Source organism: Lonchura striata, chromosome 4 (assembly GCF_046129695.1).
Source record: "Lonchura striata isolate bLonStr1 chromosome 4, bLonStr1.mat, whole genome shotgun sequence".
Classification (NCBI taxonomy): Eukaryota; Metazoa; Chordata; class Aves; order Passeriformes; family Estrildidae; genus Lonchura; species Lonchura striata.
Genome location: NC_134606.1, coordinates 61,203,627 through 61,228,350, shown reverse-complemented (window position 1 = coordinate 61,228,350; position 24,724 = coordinate 61,203,627). Strand labels below are relative to the sequence as shown.

At 40.7% G+C, this 24,724-nt stretch overlaps 1 protein-coding gene across 3 annotated transcripts in view; it reads right to left on the bottom strand.

The window, feature by feature from the left end:
• Positions 1–1,809: 1,809 nt before the first annotated feature.
• The window catches only part of ARHGAP24 (Rho GTPase activating protein 24), a 181,620-nt gene continuing 158,705 nt past the window's right edge, over positions 1,810–24,724 (bottom strand). For all 3 annotated transcript variants that reach the window (XM_021549220.3, XM_021549222.2, XM_021549221.2), the window contains 6 exons: positions 19,953–20,160; positions 9,731–9,863; positions 8,908–8,981; positions 8,381–8,502; positions 4,763–5,834; positions 1,810–2,543 (listed from right to left, as the gene is read on the bottom strand). In XM_021549220.3, the coding sequence (XP_021404895.1) occupies positions 2,300–2,543; positions 4,763–5,834; positions 8,381–8,502; positions 8,908–8,981; positions 9,731–9,863; positions 19,953–20,160 (1,853 nt within the window). In that variant the 3' untranslated portion in view covers positions 1,810–2,299. The remainder of the gene's footprint in view (positions 2,544–4,762; positions 5,835–8,380; positions 8,503–8,907; positions 8,982–9,730; positions 9,864–19,952; positions 20,161–24,724) is intronic.

The window sequence follows — 24,724 nt, the reverse complement described above, 5'->3', positions numbered from 1 at the left end:
CTGCAGTCTCACAGGTGGAGTGAGGTACTCTGGATGGATCATGGTGGAAATGGGCATCTGTTTTCAGTGATATTTTCTAATTTTGCTGTGTCTGCTCAAGTTCTCCCTCTGCATAGATGATTTCTGCAAGACAGTGAGGTGAAGTCTTGTTCTGGACTGCAAAGCAAGAAATTTGGGTGTCAATGCTTAGCCATATAACTGGAATTTGAATGTTCTTTGAGGAACTGACTAAATACCTTTTGAAACATGAAGGTAAGCTTCAAATACAGGCAAAGTCAAGCTTCAAACAAACAGACAAATCCTGCCTAACACAAGGTTTGATAGAAGCATTCACTACTGTGTACATCTAGTATAAAAAAAGGAATTCCAGTTCAGAAAATACTTATCTCAGAGGCTTTGATGTCACGTCAACAGATGTCAGATTGTGAAGCCTACTGCATCAGTTATCAAGATCTCTCATTCAATTTAAAAAACCAGAATTAACATAGTAATCTGTTTCCTTCTCTCACCATTATGGCTACATGTTGTGATTGCTGCTAACTGATGTAAAACATCCAACTCATACCTTGATCTCTCCCTGACTTTATTTCTGATTTACAGACAGATTGGAGGCTTACTGAACATGTTCACAGCAATCAATACAACAGCTGCCCTGACAGGACTTTGAACCTCACCACACACAAATGATGCACCAAGTGCCACATGTAATGCTTTGTATTTTTCTGAAATTGAAAACCTCATGTCTGCTTCCCAGTGTAATTCCCACACCCAATTAATACTTGTTTAATATCCATACTATAACCAAGGAGATTCTTTGAAGACACCCTCATCATTCTTTCTCAGCTGGAATTAAAAACTATTGCAATATATTTAAGAGACACTAGAGGGAAGCCAAGATGCCTCAATAACCCTCCCTAATAATACTGCTTGCAGCCCTAAACCCAAAGTTAAAACCAAATATCCTTAACATGGTGTAGAAAATACAGGTTATACTTACTGTGTTTAAAGACGCCAAACAAATTATTAATTTACAGGATGGCTATGCTGTTTCTTTTCCACTGGCATTCTGCATGCTGTGACACTCCAGGCTGTTCCCTCTAGGTGCTCCCTTGGTGATGCTGAAAGCCTGTAACTTTCACAGTTTTAACACTTTACAGTAATCTTTTGAAGCATTGAGACAGAGTGATAGCTCGCTAATATACACTGTAAATACAAGTGGTGAATTTGCTGGTGTGTTTTCTTCCTTATTTACTGTTTGTTGCCAGCTGCCCCAGTAACTTCTACCATGGACATTTTTTTTTGTTATTTTTTTTGATACCCATCACTCAATAAGGTTACCAGAATCCCCAGTTAAACCTCCCTGTGTGTCCCTTCACTGGCACTACAAGAAGGACTTAACTTCACCCAGAGGGCAGGGGCAAGTCAGAGGCAAATATGGTCTGAACAACTGGTTTGTATCCCTGCTCTGAACTGCAGTGATCAGACACAGGGCTTCTTAGGGCTTCTTCAGGGTACACCAAAAACTCTGGTCATGTGATTAACTTCTCCTTAAGTCCCCCTTTCTCCTCTTACTCTGTCACCCACATTTGCTCCCAAACAAGCAGTTGTTTACCCCTCTGTCACTGTCCCCAGTCTAGGCTGACTTCATATCCTCCCATGTTATTTAACAATAGGGGTGCCCTGGAACTTTGTCCCCTGGCCATCAATTCTGTGAAAGCAGTATTGCTTTATTTTGCCAATGGCACACTTCAGTTTCTCAATCCTGCCTCTGTTTGGAAGCGACGCAAATCAGGGCTAACCATCCACACATTTACCTTAACGTATACGTTTATCTTCATTCCCCAGCAAAAGGGGTAACAAAACAAAAACAAAAGAAAAAACATTTGATATACAAAATAAGCTGATGGTAACACAATGCCAAAAATAGCTTATTATGTTAAGTGCAAGGGAGAAAAGCCTTTATATAAAGCTTGATTGCAACAACATCTCAATTTACCAGTTTAAATACAAGACTTGCATTAAAATATTTCTTCAGATACATCTCTTGCTCTAAGGTGGTTTTTAAATTTATATACACATATCCAGTTGTAACACTTGACAGTAGTCTCATGAAGCATTCAAAGAGTATAACTTGGTAAGTACACACTGTAGATATGAGTGCTTAATGTATGTATGATTTCTTCCTTCAAGAGTTTGTAACATTTTGTTGAGTACTAGCCTCAGACAGGTGACCAGCCACCTGACACAGTATAATACCCCCAAGCCCTTCCTCAAGTCCCACAGCCTATGCTTCCACAGCTCACTGGATCCAGATGGTGTTGCCTCTTTCTGGTCTGCGAGACTCCACTGTCAGTTCCCCAAAAGTAGAGAAAAACTGCTCCATTTCCTTCTGCAGCATATCATTCCTCTTCTCTGCATCCTCCTTTGCCCGCTCTGCGTTACGCATTTTGATTTCTACCATTGTGAACTTCTTCCGCTCTTGATCCAGCTCTTCATGCAAGGCCATCATTTCTGTCTCCAGGGTGAGATTTTTCTGCTCCAGGCTGCATGAAGGAAATAAAAGCAGACAGCTCCTGAGCAGCACTCCTCACTCACTCCATCAGAAATACACACCACCAAGAAATTCATACACGTCCTTTCATTTCTAAGGTTTAGACTGAACTTCCGATGAGCGTATCTACAAACCATGGCTTCATCCATGAACTGTTCTCACAGGGAGAATGGTTCTCTTTGGCAGTTTGTTAAAAAAATAACTTTGTCTCTTTGGTAGCTCATTTAGAAAACACCTTTGAACAGCAAAAGGCACAGAAGCAAACAGCTCCATCTAATTCTCCAGGAGTAGGCTAGCTATTCCCTTCACTTCCTGAAGTGTTGACACCCAGCTGCTGCTAGTTGCAGCAGTGTTACTACAAGGTCAGAATAGTGCCCTAAATGCCTTTGCTTCACTGCTGATCTCCTTTCTCCAGCTGACCTGCCTGCTGTATCTATTTGCCAATATGGACCTACATGTATCTGTAAATATGGCTGTCATGAAGTTCAGTAAAGTGAGGTCCTACACCTTTGTTATGGCAACCCCAGCCACACCTACAGCCTGGGCAGAGAAGAGACTGAGAGCAGCCCTGCTGAGGAGGACCTGGGAGTAATGATTGATGAATAATCCAACATGAGTTGGCGATGTATGTACACAGGCCAGAAAGGTAGTTGTATCCTGTGCTGCATCCAAAGTGTGGGCAGCAGGGTGAGGGAGGGGATTCTGCACCTCTGCTCTGCTCTAGTGAGACCTCACCAGGAATACTGTGTCCAGCTCTGGTGCCCTCAGCATAAGAAGGACATGGACCTGTTGGATCAAGTCCACAGGAGGACCATGGAGTTGAAAGAGGACTGGAGCACTCCCCTACAAAGACAGGCTGAGAAAGTTTGGGCTGTTCAGCCTGGTGAAGGGAAGGCTGCATAGCGATCTCATTGTAGCCTTCCACTATCTGAAGGGGGCCTACAAGGAAGCCAGAGGGATCCTTCATCAGGAAGTGTAGTGATAGGACAACAGGGAATGGCTTCAGACTGGAAGAGAGTAGGTTTAGATCAGATGTTTGGAAGAAATTCTTTACTGTGATGGTGCTGAGGCACTGGCACAGCTTGCCCAGAGAGGCTGTGGATGCCCCATCCCTGGCAGTGCTCAAATCCAGGCTGGATGGGCCTCTGAGCAATCTGGTCTAGTGGGAGGTGTCTCTGCCCATGGCAGGGGGTTGCACCTGGATGATCTTTAAGGTCCATTCCAACCCAAACCCACCTGTGATGTTAGTGGCACTGAACACAGTCAGCACACATACTGAACTGTACATGAAGTGCATTACTGCACTGCACACTATGCTGGAAATAGCGATGCAGGTGAAAGACTGCAACGCTTGCGTGCTGCACTTTGACTGGCAGCTGCTGCGGCCAGCAGCTCTCACGCTGTGATCTATGACTTGCAGTGCCAGAGGTACCAGTGCATACACAGCACAGTACTGCTGTGTAACAGAGGTGAGAACAAAAAGTCCCAAACAGTTTGACTGAAGAACCTTTATAACAAAGAGAGCACATTCAGCTCTGCACTGCTGAGTGCATTATTTAATGCTAAGTCCACACTCTGAGGTTATTCACTGTTGTTACAACCACCCACCCCAGCAACCTTGCTCTGTAAGAGCAGAGTCTGCACCATCTGCAGACAAAGACACATGCCTCCCTTGCCCTCTTTTAACAGGTCTGAGCTTTGAAGGAAAGGCTCAGCAGCAGAGCAAAGACACGATGACGAGCAGAGGTAAGTCCCAGATGCTGCACTTTCTCAAGAGGAATGAGGACTGCAAAGGAGTCTAGCAGTCTCCCCAGTCCCAAAAACTACAAGTGGAATATGCCACAACATTGCCTTCTCTGAAAGGTGACACTTAGTTGCCTTTTTCTCGAGAAAGGCATAAGCTAATGGAAGCACTGTGAGAGACTACTGATTTTGTTAGTTAGATTTTACATAGACACTCACAAGATCCTGGCTTTACTTTTGACACCAATAGAACAATATGTCACAACCATGGCAAACAACTGCTCTGAAAAACACTCCTCTGGATGACAGTATCATTGAAGTAGCATCAACACTAAAAGATGACAAACCCATTGGCAAGCACCTAGTGAGTAACACAGCAGTGATTGCAGCTAGTGCAAGTCACAAGAGGAAGACCTTGGATTTACTCTGCAAAAAGCAGTCATATGATAGAGCACCGAACCATCTTACCTTTTTATCCTTGTCTCATATTCTATTTTTTGCTTGGCCATTTCTTGCTTCAAGCTGGACACCAGGCTGTGCAAAGCACTGTGGTTGTTGGTACTGTTGGGCACAAACGTTTCACTGTTATCGCTGCTGCTGGTGGCTCGACTGCTATGGCCCCCCACACTCCGCCTGTCACTTTTGTTCTCATAGTCACCTGGGTTAGAGAGGTCTTCGTGTGGTGGCCCATCCAGCACAGAGTCTTCAAAGTTGCCCACATAAAAGTCCTGCTCAGGGCAGGTGGTGGTGGATGAGCGACAGGAGTTGGAGTGCTCCGGGAGGGATATTTCACATGAGGATGTGGACCAGGTGGCACTGTCCACGCTCTGTTTGTCATCAGAGTTCACCATAGAGAACTGCTGGTGGACGTTGTCGTAGGTGGAAAGCCTGTTGTGCTGGCCTGACTCACCCACCGAGGGCTCCCTCTGCTTGTTGTCCCTCAGAGTGACATGGCCATTGGGCGCCCAGCCCGGGCTGCGGTTGCCGAGGGTGTTGGTGTGCCCGTCGGTGCTGGACACGCCCATCCGCACCCCTCCGTTCGGCACACTGTGTGTCCCCATCTTGGTCACCGGCCCTTTCAGGGATGACGTTCTCCTGGCTTGCAGGGAGCAGTTTGGTACAGCCTGGCTCTTCTCCGGGCCCTCCACAGAGCTGCTGAAGGACCCGTTGGTGACTATGCCGCTACCTTTATTAAAAGCAGGATTTTTTTTCACCATGAGTGGTGGGCTCCTGGTGACATCTGGTTTCTGGATGCTGTTCCTGGGGCTGTTTGTCTTGCTGCCTGGCAGAGCAGTCGGAGACTCACAGTCCATGCTTCCCCTTTGGGGAGACTCAGGTGTGTCCCAAGAGCAGCGCCTCACCGCTGTCTCCTTGGTATTGTTGTTCTCTTTGTTCTGTAGCTGCCCTGCAGTGGTTTTCTTTGGAATTTCATTGTTGTTGTTGCACACCTCAGGTCCCATCTGTGGGTCTATATCCTTGGGAAACAGCTCTTCATGTTTGCTAATCATCACTGACATGAGCTGCTGGACTACTACTGTACCTGAAAGGGGACATCAAGCACATGGTAGTGAATGGCCTGTTTTATTTAAGGCATAAATACATTTTATCTCCCAGAAATACTTAGCAAACATTCAGCTTATACAAACATTGACACAATGCAGCCATCTGTGCAACAGCCTGAACGTTTAACAAGGCTGAAGTGTCTCTTGGCTACAGGGCCACATCAGCATGATCTCTTCCTTCCATCACACCAAGACAGCAAAGCCTCACAGACCCCCTAAAAACAATGGGAATATTTGCAAAGAAGCTGTTACCATGACAGTAACTGCATCCCATGAAGACCACAGGAGGAGATAATGAGCAGAACATGGTAACATCATACTATATGATGGCTTTCCACTCAATGTGGCGAACATTCTAAAACCAAAGTCTCGTTCTGGCACAGCTCTTGTGTTTGATAGTTTAACAGCAAATGGGCAGGCAAGGGATTTGCCCTGCTGGAACAGACATTTTAGTCCTCTGAAGCAAAACAGTGCAATAATAAGACAGAATTAATTTAATGTGAATGCATTTAACCACTCCATGGTGAGGCTATATGCAGCCAGAGAACTATGCCACATTATAGCACATTATGGAAGTAATGCAGGACCACAGCTTGCTGCTTCCTGTAACAAATGGCCACCTTTCCTCAGAAAGATCAGCCCCCTGGCGTGCACACCACTTGACTGCACTGTAATTTTACACACTAGCATTTAGAAACCAGACTTGGCATGATAAAGATGTGCAACTCTATTTTGCTAAGCAGACCCTCATTAAGGTCATTAAGAATATTTCAGGAACAAGGTCAAAGTAGTTATAATAACCACCTCATTTTTAAACTGCTAAGAAGTTTTGAGAGGCATGCTGTGCTCTTCTAATCAATAAATGCCCACTGAGCAAAATCATTTCACATCAGCTCCTTTGTAATACTCTGGATTTTATATCCCAGCCTTTTAAAATACAAGTATGAAGAGTCAATTCAACGTGGGTACTCAGTAACTTTTTTAGGTGTTCTCACTTGCTTGTCTGCTGAGGCAAAATGATACTTTAGAACTAGGCAGTAGGAAAATTCACTTAGCTAATCCCCTGGCACCCTTAGCTGCATTCCTTCTGAGAACATTACCTGTTGTGTGCAGAACTTTACTACAAACATTGCTTTGTCCTTAGGCAACTTTTATGACTGCATTTGACAGGAAAAAATTTCCCCATGGATGGAATTCTAAAGGAAATCTCTGCTGAATCAAACAAAATCAACTCCTCATCTCCATCATAAAGACATGGTTCCCCAGAGCTACATGTTTTATTTTGAATGATTGTGTAAGAAAAGCATTCTGTATCTTCCAAAAGGCAAAGAGAAATGACAAAGCTAGCCATGAGCACCAATCAATGTGTAGTCTGTTTGAAGTCCTTATACATTTAAATATGTGTAGCCCAATTGCAAATCAGCACTGTCTTGAGTCAAATCTTATAGTAATGTTTAGAAGAGGTCATGAATCTGTTTAATCAAACCTGTTTCTCAATAGTTAAAAAAGTGTTATGTGTTTTCCTACAGAGAATGTAGTATCTGTCCCATTTCCTGCAACAGGCACCATAATTTTAATTCTAAGGGCTGTTGATAAGCAGGGTGGAGAGTTGCTCCAGACAGTATTCACAGATTTCATACACGATTTGGAAATGCCATGTTTCTGTTCACAACAATATGGTCATTGTCGTAAGAATTAAAAAGAAGGAGGAGAAAAAATAAGGCTTCAGAAAAACAAGTGAATGAATAAATTCTAGGGGGAATTGTATCTGGGAAGAGAAAAAGCATCATACTCACAGGGAAAGAATAATTTCAAATGCTATGAAATAATCTGTGAAAACTGCATTTTTTTTAATTTTCAGTGCTCAGTCTATGTACAGCCCCAATTTTCAAGAAAGCTCAGTAATCCCTCTACATTAAACAAAACATGTTTGATGGCAGAAAAGTCATCGTGTACTTCATGCAGAGTTAAAGTCACAAAGACTAAGACTAGAAGGAAGTCAGTTACAGGAGGACATTGTCACGTTCATATTTTTGTCTTAATCACAGCAAAATGCTACAGCTGAACATGTCTGTAACTGAGAGCATGCAGCTGGTAAACTGATTCCTGTTGTTCAGGAAGGCATGTAGTACACCACTGCCTTGTGGGGGTTCTACATGGGTCACTGCAGTGTGAACCTGAGCTCTTCCTTGTCCTCGAGATCCACAGGTGAAATATTAACTGCACTCCAACTGCACGTGCTGAGTAAGAACATGCCATGCTTGCAGGATGTTTTGAGAGAGAAAGTCCATGTTTAGTGAAGCTGCCAAGGCAGAACAATCTCATGCAAAGTCTGTTTGCAATGCTGCATGTTTCAGTAGCTTTCACACTAGCCTGCAAGATTTAATCCAAAAGCTCATTCAGGTTGAAAATTTCTGTCTCTATATAACAGATATATAGAACTTACTGCACAGACAGGTATGTGCTGGTAATAAACCTAAAGATATTTCTTCTTTTCTCTTACAAGTTATGTACATAAGCTCACCCTCCATGATAGTCAGAGGATCTTCCACTTTGGGGCGCAGGATGTTTGGGCCAAAAACTGTAGCCAGGTTTTGCACACTCATTTTGTTTACACCTGAATACGACTGGACTTCATCAAGGAATCTGTGGGGAAGAAAGAGGTCCTTAAGGAACATGTAAGGAGGAAAATTAGAAAAAAAAAGTCAAATAATGTGATTGTTTCTTAACATAGTTTAAGTATTGCATTCCAAATGCAAACAAAGCCAATAATTACAGTTAGAAATGGGAAAAACAAGGTCCTGTCAAGAGGATAGAATATATTCACTTCTACTTTCTTGCACTCTGTGCCTACTTATGAAAGAAAAGTCAGAATCATGACAGAGCAAATTACTAATTAGTCATGCAGTAAACCTACCAGTTTAGTACCTTCCCTTGAGTTCTCCAGTCCTCCAAGTGTGAGTAATGTTTTTCCTTCAGGGCACACAGACAGACAGGTCTGTCAGCTCACACTTATAAATACCATTGTAATATTCTTGCAAGAACACTTACCTACAGATGTATTTCAGCAGATTGTAATTGACAGCTGGCAGGCTCTTCACTTGCTTCACCAGTTCTTTCAGGCCCTTTAAGAGATTTAAGGAAAAATAAAAAGTGAGTAGGCACAGTTTTTTAATATTTTATCAGAGATTAAGAAATAAAAAAGGTCAGCAATTACAATTACAAGACAACAGATACCACTGAAACTGCAGCATTAAATACAGGTTGTGATAAGGAACAAACACCTTGTAGAACCCCTTTTGGATTAGGCTAACATGGATTAGCACAGGAAAAAAAAATCAAGAAAATAACTATCTTGGTTTCATCACATCTTTTCTCTTTCTTTCATTCTTTCTTTTTTTGACCAGCAGCTCCATTCTTCCTGCTGATAACAAGGCTAAGCCTTCCAGGAGCAGTTCTGGTTTGAGCTAGCTGGCATTTTGTACAAGAAACTGCTTTGTTATTTTACCCAGTTCTGGTCCATGTTAGATTATTACTAATAAATATCTCCTGATTTAACAGCAGGAGTTTAACAGCAACCATCAAGACCCTTCCTCTTACAGTTCAGAGTCTAATCCATGAAAATATACATCTCTTCCATGCAAAATGGAAGCTATTGACTACAATCATGTTTACTTAACTGAATTCAGTGACATGCAATAAATACAGCTAAGGTTATGCTACACACTTTTATTTAGACCCAGGTGGCAACAATTTTCATACAAGACCTGCTTCAATTAATAGATGCTCATTTAAATTAGGACAACTGCCAGCTTCTCTCCTCCTGAAAACTGGAGCAGCCTTTTATTTCACCTTACTTGAGTTACCAACTCACCGTTTCCTCCTCCTTGCTGAGCATTTTGGCACAGGAAAGAAAATCTTCATATTTTGCATATGGTACAACTGGTTCTGGGAGCTCCCTCAGGTACAGCTTGAGCAGTGAAGCCACGGTGTGCACATCTGTGTTGCTGTTGGGGTGGAATACAAGAAGTCATTAATGTGAATGAGAATGATACTGTGAGACTGACAAGCTAAAACCTGCCACTTTTCCACTGCAACCCCACATTTTACTCATCAGCAATATATACAATTACAAACCCTACCTGTAATCTATTTTTTGTTGGATTTTTTTTTCCTGTAAAGAACTCAGATACCCATAGGCATATGTCTGTCAACTCTAGTGATTTATTACCATAAATAATTACACAGAAGGCCCTGTTTGCACAGATAGGTATTAAGGAGATAGATCCTGCCTCTTGTTGACAAGCATCTCCCTTCAGACATGCAAAATTCATCCTAAATGACACTTTTCATTTTCACCTGAGCTAGAAACAAGGCGTTTACACACTGGGAATTTTTCTCCAACTAGAAATGGCCCCAGCTCCCATAACATGCCTAGTGTGTCTCAATTCCATTTTATCACCACATCCTTTGTTACCAGTATTCAAGAAGCAGGTTTTAAAGGAAAGTATATATACCACAGGTATTTAGTTGAAATCTACCTACTGGAATTACAGCTCTTTCCCTGACATGAATTTTTCCTATGGGATCCCACTAAATAACTACTGTGCCTTTTAGCTGTACTCTTACACTGAAAACCTGGATATACTTAACACTGAGAACCACAAATCCCTCCCTGGGAAGTGAGTTTTAGCTCTATCCTGTACCAAATAAGATGAGGAACCAAACATAAAATGTCTGAATGCTTGTAGAACAGGTAACATCACAGGGCCAACAGTCAAAGGTCTTCCCATATGTGCTTCCCATAACTGCATTTGCAGAAATTTAAGGGACTTCTGGATACAGCTAGTAGGAGCCTCAGTTGTTTATCAGGCACACCAGAAGTAACACAGGGAGAAGGGTCACAATCACAAGTTCAAACACTGCAATCACACTTGTTCCAATGTTTCTGTGGTGTGTAAATTACACTCTTGTTAACTTAGGAGTACTTACCTAAAAATAACTAAGTATAAATTAGATGTAAAGCACAAGTCAACATGAAGAAATCTCTCTTGCATTATGTCTGGTTCCATCCCTGGGTTTAGCTATTCAGGCATTTATTCAAATCCTGACTGGAATGGTCCACATGCTTTCCCTGGCTCAGATAAAGAACTGTACTGCAAGCTGCTATCTTTCCCTCTGATTTCTGAAAAATCACAGAAAAATCACTAAATTTTGCTCATTTCATTAATAAGACACAGGAAATGCACACACATGCCTACAATGTGCATTATTATGTATTTTTTTTTTCTTTGAAGACTTCACACATGGAGTATTTTTTCAAACTCACAATGTCTCAAAGGGAGCCATTGGTATTTGACACATTTAAGCTTTGCTAGAGGTATGTTAATCATTATTTTGGAATGATCTGTTGAAACAGTAATGGCTTTTACAAAGTTAAATCTTAACAAGAATGGTGGGAACAGCCTTAGAGTAATGTGGTATGGTATGTCAGAAGAAGAGAGATGATAGAGTTTCTAGAGAAACCAGAAAAATAGTAGTTTCTAGAGTTTCTAGAGAAACACTAATGCAAACCCACATTTTAAAATAAAGTTCAAATTCTAAATTTTGACTGCAACCTTCTGTTGTAAAGAGTGAGTAGGCACTTCTGTTTTAGAGTGCCTTGAATTAAAAACATTGTTCACCTACCCCTGCCCCCCACATTCTGGAAATATATGTAACAAATGTGGGGAACTACTAGCATGAAACTAGGTATGATTGTGCTCTTAAAATAGATTTCAAATGCTAGCTCAGATTTGGCCTCTATTCTTTCTGCTCTACCTAATCTCAGCTCGGCATTGATCGTCTTTCTGAAGATTTTATTATTACGGCTTTTTTTATTTAAACAAGGAAACTCCTCACACCTTGCTGAAGGACTTAACCACATCTGTACAGAGTCTATTTGCATAAAACTGGAGAGGTCTTTCCAAAATACAAGAATCAAACCGGTTAAGTGAGGGAAATTATTGAAGAACTATTAGACGTTGGCACACAGGTCTCTCAGTAAAGGGATTGGGATTATGCAGTAACATCTTCCCTTCTTTATGCTGCCAGGATCATGCTTCATGTAGCATGTTAGAATAATTTTACATCAGTCCTTGCTGTGGAATACTCGTTCCTAGACAGCACAGCAGCTGAAGGATAAAAAAGGATGAAGAAGGGGACAGAAGCCTTGAAAATTAATGCCATTTCTAAACTTCCTTTTTTCGGTGTGAAATGCTGTTAGGTTATCACTGCGAGAGGTAAACTGAGTGCCAAAAATTGTGGGTCTACCATGGAAGAACTGAGAGAGAAACAGAGGCGGGATGCTGAGGAGGAGGGAAACTGGGAAGTGTTGCTCTCAAATTAACTTCCTGAAGCACATTAAGTATTTAAAAGTATACAGAAAGGTGTTTTATAAAATGGGATTAGAAACCCAGGTCACAATCAGCAAGACAGAGAGACCATATACAATATTTTGAACTAATTTTTCTATAATTATTTTCTATGGCAATACCACAGACTGCCACGAGATGGTGGGGTCGCAAAGGAAGATTTTGGAACATTTGTTATTTTTTCCCCTTAACTGTACTGGACCACTTCTTAAAATTAAATCTCTCTGTACAGAAATCATGATACAGATTTGGGCAGCACAAACAAAATAAATACAGCCAGCATACACAGACATACTACTTGCCAAGCTCTTTAAGTACTGGATTTTAAAATTCTGCTTTATCAACATTTAGACAAAAGCTAGCAACTTTCTTGAGTGCAACTGTGGGTATAAAAATGTCAATACTTTTATAAATAATTTAACTGTCTCTCAAAATCTGAGACTTGTTTAGACCTTGCAAGGCAGTATTATTTTTTTGACCTTTTGCTTTAAATTACAGGGTAAAATTTTAAAATGGCAGACTCCAGTCCTAATGCATCTGTGTTTTGGGTATTTTAGTCCACAAATACCAAGAAGCACTTTTCAGCCACAGAGCACAGCTGTAGGTTTCAGAGAAGTGCTGCACTGGAGGACTGGGAGCATTTATTTCCCTTTTTAGTCTACAGTGTTCTATTGACAGTCTAAGTCAAACAACAGAACTTAGATTTCAGCCTCGAGGATAATTAGTGTAGTTTTCAAAACATGGATCTTTGCAGGCCTATGGAGGACCTTTTCCTCATGGACTTTTTTCAGTTACAACTGATCATCTTAAGACAGGGCAGAATTTCCCCCTTGAGCCCTATCCTTGCCTACATTCCAGAATCATTACAGCTACAGAAATTTAATGATTATACCTATCATCATATTTCTTTTGCTATCTGACTGTGTAATATCAAAGTGTTTCATGATTACACGTTCATTATTAACACGATTAGAAGTATTCATTAATTTTTATTAAAACACAGGATGTCAATTCTGGCAGAAAATCCTCTGTTATCTAAATTGGAACAACTCTTATTAACTGAGGCAGACTTTCTCCAAGTCCACAATTACATGCTTGAAAATGGGAATGAGTAAGCACAAAGTGAGGAATGTAATGTAACATAAAAAACATCAGCAAGCTGAGGAACAGCTATTTTGGCATGTTGTGGTGGGAGGTATTAATAAGATGACTTATCTCACCAAAATATTAATACTGCATTCATGGTGTCATTTCCAAAGGAGCATGCCCCCACTTCAGCACTGTTCATGCACAGGCATGACAAATGCAAATGTGTCCCAGCCTCTCCTTAGTCATCATATTCAAAGCCCCATTCATCTGAACTTTGTCATTAAGATCTCTCACGCCGTTGCTGTTTTGACAGCGTTTTCCTTTGTGATACCACAGACACCGTGGAAGTGGCTGTCAGTCTGATTACACTCCCTGGAGTTTTCCACTCTCTCTACCATAAACAATATGCCTGAAGCCCAGCAGGTCACCAGAAACGCAGGCATAACCCTCGCACCCAGGCCAGCAGACTGCTCAGAGAGCTGGAGTCAGCGCTTCAGAGCACAAAGCCAGCAAGCCCCTCATAAACTCTCCAAGAGGAAGTATTAACAAGGCACGGTCACATTACAAAAAGATTAAAGCCGCGCCAAAAATAGCTCTAGATCATGCTGGCACATTAAACAGTTTGCATGAAGAACAAACAGTAGGGAACAATAAGCTGTGAGGCTATAATTCAATTTAGGAGTCCTGGTAATAAAACAAAAGAGAACATTACAGTTTGTGTACCAGTTTGACTGATTTTGGAAGACAGACTTTGGTCCAGAAATTCAAAGGTCAGGTTAACTTAAAGTGCTATATCATTTTTCTTCCCCTATGTGGGTATCTTCAAAGCATTACTCTATGTAATTTTCCTACATAATGTAGAGATCTAGTACAGGCAGTCCTGTGCCTCATTTAAGTACTAGATTAAATTTTGCCTACACCATGTGAAACATATGCAGAAGTATAAGTTAACAACTGATTTCTATTCTTGTTTTTTTGGTTTAGACAGAGAAATAAACCAAACCTATCCTGCTCCTTTGTCCTAGTGCTCAGCATTTTTACAAAGCATGCTACCTTCCACAGTCCACAAGGAATAGTGAAGACTGGCAGACTCTATTTCCAAGTAAGGTACCAACTGCAGTAATTGTAACAGCAGGTCTATAAAGGCTTTAAAAACAGCAATGAAGACAGCAATTTAGGACAAGGAAAAAGACAAACTCTTTGGGGAAAGATGTTAAAAATTACTTCAAAAAATATAGCTCCTTAAAGAGACACAAGTGCTTTCGGGTAAGGTGGGCAGAGGTCTAAGAAACAGCTGGGTTTCCTCTAGGAAAAAGATCAACCAGCTCCACTGAATGAACTGGTAATTATTTTCTCTTGATAGATTGTTCTTAAAAACTGTTAAGTTTCTCCAAAATTTTTCAGGGATTGAAAGCATATGTAAAAACACAGAAACCCCCCCAAAATAACCCTCCTGTTCTTGTTTACTGGAAGAGAAAGACACAAATGTTGTAACCTGGACAAGAATGCTTGAAAAAACCACTCTCTCAGACCTTGCACATAATAATAAAATGTCATCCTTTCTTAAAGGTGACCATGGGTCTCTAAGAAATCATTGGTCACTGGCAAATGAAATATGCATCTGCCTTTTCTTTTTTTTTTTTTTTTTTTTTTTTTTTTTTTTTTTGTTTTAATCAGAGCTGACAAACCAACCATTTCTGGAACTGAAATTCATGCAAAGTAACTACGAATGTTCATTCACTGCCAGTAGCTAAAAACACTCTGAGGACAGCCAACCCAACTAAAAACACAACAGGACACCAATTAAACTGATGTAATGACCTTGCATCACACTAGATATGTCTCCTAATGTGTATTTAATTGCTAGACTAGGTCTTTAAGTTGTGCCATATGCAGAGATTATTTCTGTTAGCTGGTTAGAGTAAGGACTGGAATTGGAAAGGACATGGAAGTGGGTCCAGAGGCATAGCTGATGAGCAGATTGAGAAGATCAGGGAAGAAAGTCTGGAACCAGCAGAAACAAACAGGAACTTTCACAGGCCTAAGGCCATTTGTGTTTGGCAGGAACAAGCTTTAGAGTAAAGACTTAATTTCACATAAAAATGTGGAGTTTAAGAGATTACTGCACTTTGCCAGTTGGAAGGCATATGAAGCCCCTTCTTTGTGGGAAACTATTTGCTCCTAAATAAATTCTTATGTACAGGCTTGGATCTGAAAAACATTGAACAATTTTCACATCCAGTGTATTCTGCTTGCCATCTGCACAGTGCCAATGCAGACCGCAGCCCAAATGAAACATGTCCCATTTCCAGCATTCACCAAATTTTTAAAACATTCTTTTAAATTAAATTTTCTCCTCCTTTGCAAGAGAAAAAGAATTGTGTATGTGCTCCTTCTCACCTCATCCTCGTCACTGTCTTATTCTGCTTCAACTATCCCAGGGATTAAATGTATACGAAATAGCAGTCTTACATTTTGGATTATTTGGCTCCAGTGAATAAGCATTTGCCAGCTATCACCAACTTAGGTACTTTTTTCTCAGCTGACTGCAATGGTGACCAGAGCTGCAACATTTTGTTCCTTCTTTAGAGTAATTCATACCCATAAGAGAATGTGTTAGGGATTTTATTTTACTAAATATGCATTTAAGAGCTTTCCTTCTCTCTTGTGCACACAAATGCTGGCGGGTGAGCTGTGTAACTTTTAAACTCTCTGAACCACTAAACTATGTACATTAGTAATAGTTATGAAAATCCAAGCCACACACATCAATCATATTAATTTTTTTATTAATATTTGTTTCAGTGACATTTCAAATATTTTTTCTCCCTGAGCAAACTTATCTCACATGTCATCTGGTAGTAATTGTGACGAACAGCAGATTAAAAGGGCCAATATAGAAAAAGAAATCCAATTTTTACCCCTCCAAGGTAAAAACTGAAGAATAAATGCTTATGCAATTTTCCTTATGCAGTGCCATGTTCTCTGTGCTAATTTCACAGAACAAATAGTCCAAATTCACTTTGTGTCATTACAAAAGTATGAGTTGTAAAGGAGATGAGGGACTTTGTAAGTAAAACATAAACCACACAAGAAGAGAGAAGCAGATACCCCAAGGGCAAAGAAAATAGATTCCCTGGAGGGGGCAATTTCCAGCTGTACTGGAAATACCAAGGATATTTCAAATAGTAGCAAGCATGAGTGATTGCCTAATTGCACAGCTAGTTCCTTAAAGCAAATTTCACAATATGTGCAGATACATTTAGAAGGAATGAGGTATTTATTGATTTTTGTTTCTAAACTCGCACACAGTTCTGAGGCGTGTTTTTCTTCAGACGAAAGGCCTCAGCAATTTTCAGCTGCAGCAGCTGCACCTCACCTTTCCAATATTGATCATCAAGAAATGATGGTCCTCCAGTTTTTTTTAAGAGGGGGCCTCGGGTGTTGGATGTCTTAGATCAGACACAGGATTTTCTCAGTTTGTGAAATTGAAAATTTTTAAACACTTGTTCCATTCTCATACACAATTCTTCAGCAACACCTTATTCCAACCATAAGATCAAGATCAAAACTACTAAATGGAGGTTTTTTCCACTGTTTTTTTATAACTGACTTCAGTATTAGAACACCCAGCCCCTAACTCACATGAGAGCAACCATTTCTCAGATATGTTTTATATGTTTCAAAATTGGGCTGCATTTTCTTTTGAGTGAAGATAATCCCCTTTTTGTTTCTAATTTGCTTTATTCACTCTGCTTTTGCTTGCTCTGTGGTCTTCTCTGCCAGGGGGGTGCAGACAGGGAGGGGACAAAGAAGGATAGGGGCTCCACAGAACTGTGGACAGAAGCTGAACTCTGGGCAAAGAGCAGATCTGTGTCTCTGAACTCCACCTCCCAACACCTGGATGGTGATTTAAGGTGTGAAACCATGTTAAAACACAGATGACATTTTAAAGAAGTACTAACCATGGGCGTATTATGATCTTTCCTTTGGGTTTTCCTTCACTTCTATGTTACATATTTTACTGACTTGGCTATGGAGGCATTAAGAGAAGAAGAATTATTTAATAGCAATTTATCACACAAAAATAAAGCCTACACATATATTTCAATGTTTCTCATGTGTTCCAAAATGTTTGTCTAACTTATGTGCACTTGCACATGGAAAAAATATGAGTATGAAAAATGCCAAACTCCTCAAACACCAGCTCTTTGTGTTAGTTCCAGCACTGATGACAGCAGCCAGTCTTTCTCCCTGTCAGAGCCAGTGACCCAGCACAGCTATGGAAGTGTGACATGTATTCCATTGTGTTCCATGCCCCAGGAACAAAAATGTCAGCTCTGCTCTAACTGCAAAAATCTCTATTAATATGGATGGAAATTAATAGAACGTGTGTAGATTTTGCATGACGGGACTTTTGGCAAATAATAACATGCAATTAATTACATATTAAACACAGTGGATCTAGAGGTTCACAAGAAAAAGTAAGCATGGATGCCTAATGTATGTGGTTTTTTCTTTCTCTACAGCACTCTTCATACTGTGGCCACTTTCCAAGAGCTCAGCTTACCAAACAGGCTGCATCAAACCCCAGAGCCCATGCTGCTGCTCAGCACAATGAAAAGTTACCCCAAGCCAAGGTCATCACACAGGTACTCCAAACTCAAATGTGAAAAAGTAAACAGCAAAAGCCCCCTGTGCAAGACATGGGGACATACAAGGTCAGTGTTCTATAAATTCTGAGCTTCAGAAGCAGAACTGCAGGACCAGCAATTTATAGGCAGCTCCTGCTGCTGTTTGTAATTGTTAGAGTAGAAATTACGTGCATCCTTCACAGCAGTAGCATGTAAAATCTCTTCTCCTTTTCATCTGCTAAAGCTCAGCCAGTATACCTGTTCATGGGGCTCATTAGTCTGTGCTACAGATGTTGCTAGATAACCTTGAAAAAAAATTAGTGCAACTGAGCCCTGGTCTCATTTGTGTGGAGTAGTTAGAATTTGTGCACTTCCTTCAAGCTGTACCTCTCAGTGGGGTGTTCAGTACATCATCTTCCCACAGTTCAGAGTGGCTTGTTTTCTTAAGCATTTCCTCCACAATTATTTGGTTTACAGGCACAGAAAAAGTAACCTTTTGTTTCTGCCACTCGCCTACCCTTTGGTAGAGACAGACATTATCAGTAATTTATCATAATGTCCAAGTAAAGAAACATACCCAGTAGATGCTTCTTCATCATTTGAAATAAGCTTCATGGTATTTGAACAGTGAGTGAGAGTGCCATAAACATTTATCTGCGAACACAGTCACTTTCCATAGTCCTCTCGCTCCATAAAGCCATTTACTCATCAATTGTCCTAACTCACCTTCAAACGAGAAATGAATAAACCTCATAGGAAGACAAGTCACTTTTCCAGAGCATTATAAATTCTTAACTTTTCTTAAAGAGAGGGTTAGGACTGAGGAAACTGTTGGAGATGAAAGAGCATTACAGGTGTCTGCCTTCTGTGCATCTGATGCACAAACCTTCGAGCTTAATGAATCTGCTCACTTCACAGGAATAGGGAATGGAGGCACCTAAATGATTTCCAGAAATCAGGTTTGAATTATGGCGTGTTTCTGCACTAAAAGATCAAGCTACACTTTCCTTCCTGTTACTTGGATTGCTATCAGACAAAGGTCTCACATAATAAATGCAATCTGCCTCTTCCTCCTGATTCCCATTGGGCCCACAATTGCAGTGAAGCATGCCAGTGCCATTGTAGGAGTGTGATATGGATGTCAGGGCACATGCTGAGGACAACCACTGTTTAACAGTCTCTTCAATTGGAATTTCATGACCATCCTACCAATTCTGGTCAGAGTTAAGAAGTCTATGTGGCACTCATAATGCACTGGTTCTCTTTCTCTGCACGCTGGATATGTGACTACTGCTGCCAATGCTTACAGGAAGACAGTACAAAAATCACAGGAGACTACAATTACTTACAGGAGTGTAAAGTCACATCCAGCTATGTGAACAGGACCAGGTTTTCCTTGGCCCAGAAACACTCATTAACTCCATAAAATTGCATAAATACTGGAATACAAATCAGACCAGGACCCTCAAGATCACATAGGTTTGTTTTTATTGTCAGAGTGACTTTCATTATAAGACCAAAGGCCCAAAATTATAAAGAAATGCATGAAAGTATCTTCCCTTTCAATCAGCTTTATACATAACAGAACACACTGATTGGTGATAACAGAAATTCTTCCTTTGTGGAACTGACTAAATGCCAGCATCACCACTGCATTTCAAATGATATTAAGATAAAGGCAATCCAGATATTTTTGATTAAACCAAAACATTAGCAATACTTCTCCTAACCAACTTTCCACTAAAGGAAATTCCCCAGAAACGCTTTGAAATCAGACATCAAAGTCAGAACAAAAAAGAAGACATTGCAGAGCGGTAATAGGAAACACACAGAGAAACCTACAAAAACATGTCATTCTATCTGCTGCAGCCGTGTGTTTTACAGCACTGTGGGTCAGCACACCGTGTCCCGCCTCAGCTGCAGGGAGTGGGGAACAGCTGGAACAGCTGCAGGGTTTTACCTGTCAAAAGAAGGCTTTTCTCCACAGTCAAATGCATCCTGTAGCTCCTTGACGAGATTAGCCTGCCCAGGCAGTCGGAAAAGGCCTTCCTCCTTCAGCCCCCACTGTCGGATGAAGTCCACGCACTGCTCCACCAGCATGGGAGCCAGGCGGTTCCCATAGCGCTTCTCGTACCGGACAGTGTCTTCCAGCTTCTGCCCAAAGATACCTGCACCAAAAACAGAGCTCTGACTCAGCTGAGCATCCCAAACACATCTGAGGAGCCCACGCCTCCTGTTACAACCCACGCAATTTGCAGGTCATTTAAATGCCTGGACAATTAACCTCCTCCTTTCTTAATAACAGAATGCTCAATTTCACCATTGACACTCTTCTGGAAATACAGTGCCGACATATTTTCCAACAAGGCTCAAAAACATTATTTGTGAGACCACAGGCACAGAAAACACAGAAATAACATAAAGAGGATTCTCTGTCACAAAACTTCTTGAATGATTCAAAAGTGATGCACATCTCAATCTTTTCTGGTTAATGCCTAATTATTAAGTACCTCCTGTATCAGTTCCAAAGACATATAAACATTATCTGTACACATGGAGGGAAAAAATATTTATAACTCAGAATTTTGTTGCTACTAAATGAAATTACTATTTTGTTCTCCAAGTAGACAATGATAAATCCATTATGCATTACTAACTGTATTATCACCATTTGCTTTAGCAATAATAAATTTTGTGTACAAAAAGAAGTTCCTGACATGAAAAGTGAAATATATCAGGTGATCTGCAGGAAACCTGAATTCATCCTTAAGCTCAGAAAAAAAAATGGAGGTTTTTTGACAGAATTAATTTCAACCTTGATCTGAGGGTATTAGCGCTACCACTAGAACAACAGCTACTCTTTACAGCTTATTTTGCCTCTCCTTTCAAAGTGCAGAGTAGCACAATAATGTTCAGGCATGTCATCTGTGCTGGAAACTCTCTCTTGAGACCACCACTTGCTGAACAGTACTAGGGCTGAAGGAAGGCAATTCAATTTCTATATATAGCAAGACAATGAATAGTTCTAAGGCAGTCACGATCAGAAATTAAAGACCAAATGACTACCTCACTTTTGCAATGACATACACTGTAAAGTATATTAAAAAAAAGAGGCAGTAAATTGTACCATTCACTGAGCACACTGTTCCTGCTCATTTAAAAAATATGAAATATTCAACAAGAAAAACAACATTATTTTGGTTTGCTTTTTCTAAAAAAGAAAAAAGCCCAAAATTGAGCTAGACAGCTTTTGATTTTGACCTAAAAGCTTAATTCACCCATAGATTTCAATTCACACTGAAGCATCCATCCAGGTAACCTTTTTTCTGTTTTTCCTTTAACAGAAAGGTAACTTACACCTCAGTTGTAGGTAAGACAGCTGCCTTGCAAATGCTCAAGGATGTAGGGCAGGTCTCAAGTTACCCATATGCAAGGTCTGAGGTTTGTAGTTAGAAGCAATTATTTTTACTGTAGCAGAGGAAGTAACTGGAGAGAGTAAATGATGTCCTGCTAAGACATCCAGAGAATCTCTGAGATGCAGAGCAGTGTATTTTGTGATTTCCATGGTACCCACACTTAGAGATGCCAAAACCAGCAGTAGGTAAGGGGAATGAACATCACACATGACTCCTTATCAGCTCTCTTTTTTTCATGCTGGGTACAAAACCCAGAGCCCAACAATTAGCAGTTAAAGAAGGAATTCTTGCAATTTCAGATTCAAGCTTAGAAGAATACTGACTGAAGCAGCATCCACAGAGTTTGGGGCCTTGAGGTTGCCAGTGGACTTAAGTATGCTAAGTATGTTTTCTTAATTCTTTTGTACCTTCCTAACCTCCTAAAAACTGACTATGGGGATGGGAGGAGTATTCATTGAATTTGTGTCTCCTGTATTTTTCCAAGTCAAGAGTTGCAGCTGTTTGACACACAGAAAATCCTCAAGTTCCCTCCACTGCTACACTCTCCCTCTCAAAGTATTGGAATTAAGGAGGAAGGGCCACTGAAACTCAGTTAAGGAATCTGTGTGATTATAGGAGTCTGGGGATTTCAAAGCTGTTAATATAAGAAAAGGCTGCACTTCAGCGCCTCCCAGTCTGTCCCTTCTCCCAGCTGAAGCAGCCCCATTTTCTCTGCCTCACCTCAAAGGGTAAGTGTTCTAGATCCTCAACCCTTTAGTGACTCAACTCATGCTAGTATTAACTCCACCTCCTGGGTTTGGTGGGTTTTTGTTTGTTAAAGGATACAATATTTGGATATGGTCTAAAAAATGTCCAGCAGGAGACATTAATCACCTTCCTTCCTTCTGCTAGCTCTGCTTCTGCTGATACTGCCCAGACTGCTGTCAAATCTTCCTTGCAGCCAGGTCCACTGCTGGCTTGTGTCCAGCTTACTGTCCCCCAGGGCACCCAGGTCCCTTCCCCAGAGCTGTTTCCCCGGGGTTAGTTCTTCTTAGGTACAGGACTGGGCCATCCTACTCCAGTTTGCCCTATGAACATACAGCCTAAGCCTCCTTGCAATAATGCATGAGATTTCCTGGTTTTAAACACAAGACTTTTTGCCTCTTTTCAAACAAAATATGATAGGATATTCCAATTATACTACCAGAATGTACACATAACTACACTTCATGCCCACTGACAGTACAATTAGCAGAAACAAGCTTTCTGCTACTGGTTATACCTTCTTCCCACCATGCTAATTTTCTTTAATCAGTAATGTGCCTATTGCAGCTTCCATTTGTAGGAGAAAGTAAATTCTTAGACCACAGTGCTTTGGAACTCCTATTAGCAATGACACTACAATCAAAATATATCACTTTCTATTAATACAGTTTTTGATGCTGCCTTTTTTTTTCTTTTGTTGTTGTTCATTTTAAAATTGGTTTTCAAAGCACATATAATAGATAATGAATAAAATCAGAATAAGGGCATTTTGTGCAGTGTGAGCAAAAACCCTGTATTATTATAAATTGCTGATGCACCACAACACAAAATGTACTGAAAACAGCTGGGAACCAGGAAGATGCCTGCAACTGGAATTAAACATTATTTTTCAATTTGTTTGGCATTGGAATTATCTCAGGAAGGCTTAGGTTGGTATCCAAGTGTAGCTGAACAAGATTCTCCAAAGGAAGCACTACCTCCACCTAACAAACAGAACACAGCACCAGGCAGGATTTGGCCATGAAATGAATTAGTCATGATAAACCTGCACAAATATTGACTTGAAGTTACAGACCTGCTGATGCCTTATGGCAAAGGTACGCTATTGCCAGGGGCAGAAGGGACATGACAACTCTGCTCCCATGTCATGTTTCTATAGCTTCTACCCGGCTCATCATCCTTCTGGTGTCTCCCAGGTAAGGTGTACCTTCTCCCACTACCCCTGTTAATCCTTTTATGCTCTCCCATGCCACAGCTAACTGCTACAGAGATGCTGCAGACAAACAGCCTACAAGCATTAAGAGGTTGACTATTCAGAAGCAAAAGCATTCCTGTGAAAACTGCAGCTCCATAATGTTTGGCAGAGAAAATGACAAACACTGTCAGCTATAATTGGTAACAACTTGCAACTCCTTTACAAAAAAGAAAGGAAAAGACAGTCCAAGCTATGGAGACTAGATTATAACCAAAACCATGGAGATAATCTCAAATGCTGTTTCTTAAATTTCCACTACAGTAATTAAACAAGAACATCTCTGTTGGAGAATGAAGTAAAAGAGAACCCTCATAACTTATGTTCTAATTATCCAAACTCAAGTGGCTCCTCATAAATCGCAATGTCTCCAAAGTCCAGAAATGCACAAATGCACAAGAGCTGACCTGTGGCTTGGTTTATCCTTGGGATAGGGTACCAGAGGAGAAACAAATCAGCAAGAAACCATGAGACTCATAACAGCACTGGTCCCCACAGCTGGTGGAAGGCAGGGAAATGCACAGGATCCAGTTCTGACCAGTCATTAGATTTAATCAGCAGAACTGCTTTTTCAGAGAGCCCTTGCAGGTCTGGAAAGCTATATCCAATTAAGCCAAGATCACGCATAACATCAAAGAGCAAAATCACATGCTAGTAAAGGGCATGCTGAGAGTTATTCATTAACTAGAACATTCCCGTGGCAGAAGTTTTGTAAACACTTTGAAAAACTGGGTTTCCATGCTTAACAGATACCCAGAAACCTTATGAAAAACACTACAGTGCTGTATGCAAATTCTGCATATGTCTTCTTAGGAGCTGTGGTTATTTTTCATGGTACATAGTCATAGTTACAGTATGGCTTTAAAATCTAAGAATGCTATTAGTCAATGATTTCCTCAGCTAACTGAACATAGGAGGTGTCACATCTAAAGCCCATGAACTTCTGATTCAGGAGGAAAAAAGGAGAAAAATCTAGGTGGCCATTCTGCTCATAATGAATGGCTTGAAATAAGGACTATCTCAAAACAGACCACCTGCCACTCTAGGATCTACCACAGCACACACATTTAGTGAGCCAGAAGGTTTCAGACAGCAAAAGGCACTGAGGGCTGATGTTTACATAGATGGCCCACACCTGTACATGTGCAGCACATGATCAAGGAAGCCTGGTGCTTCCCAAACAAGTTCTGGTTTCATGGGCTGTACTGATCAGAAAGGGTCAGCTAAGGTTAAAGGAACAGATCTCAGCTTAGAATCTGGGAGTGAAGTTTTGAACAGCTCTTAATTCTTCATCAATAATTCACTGACAGAAAATAGCAG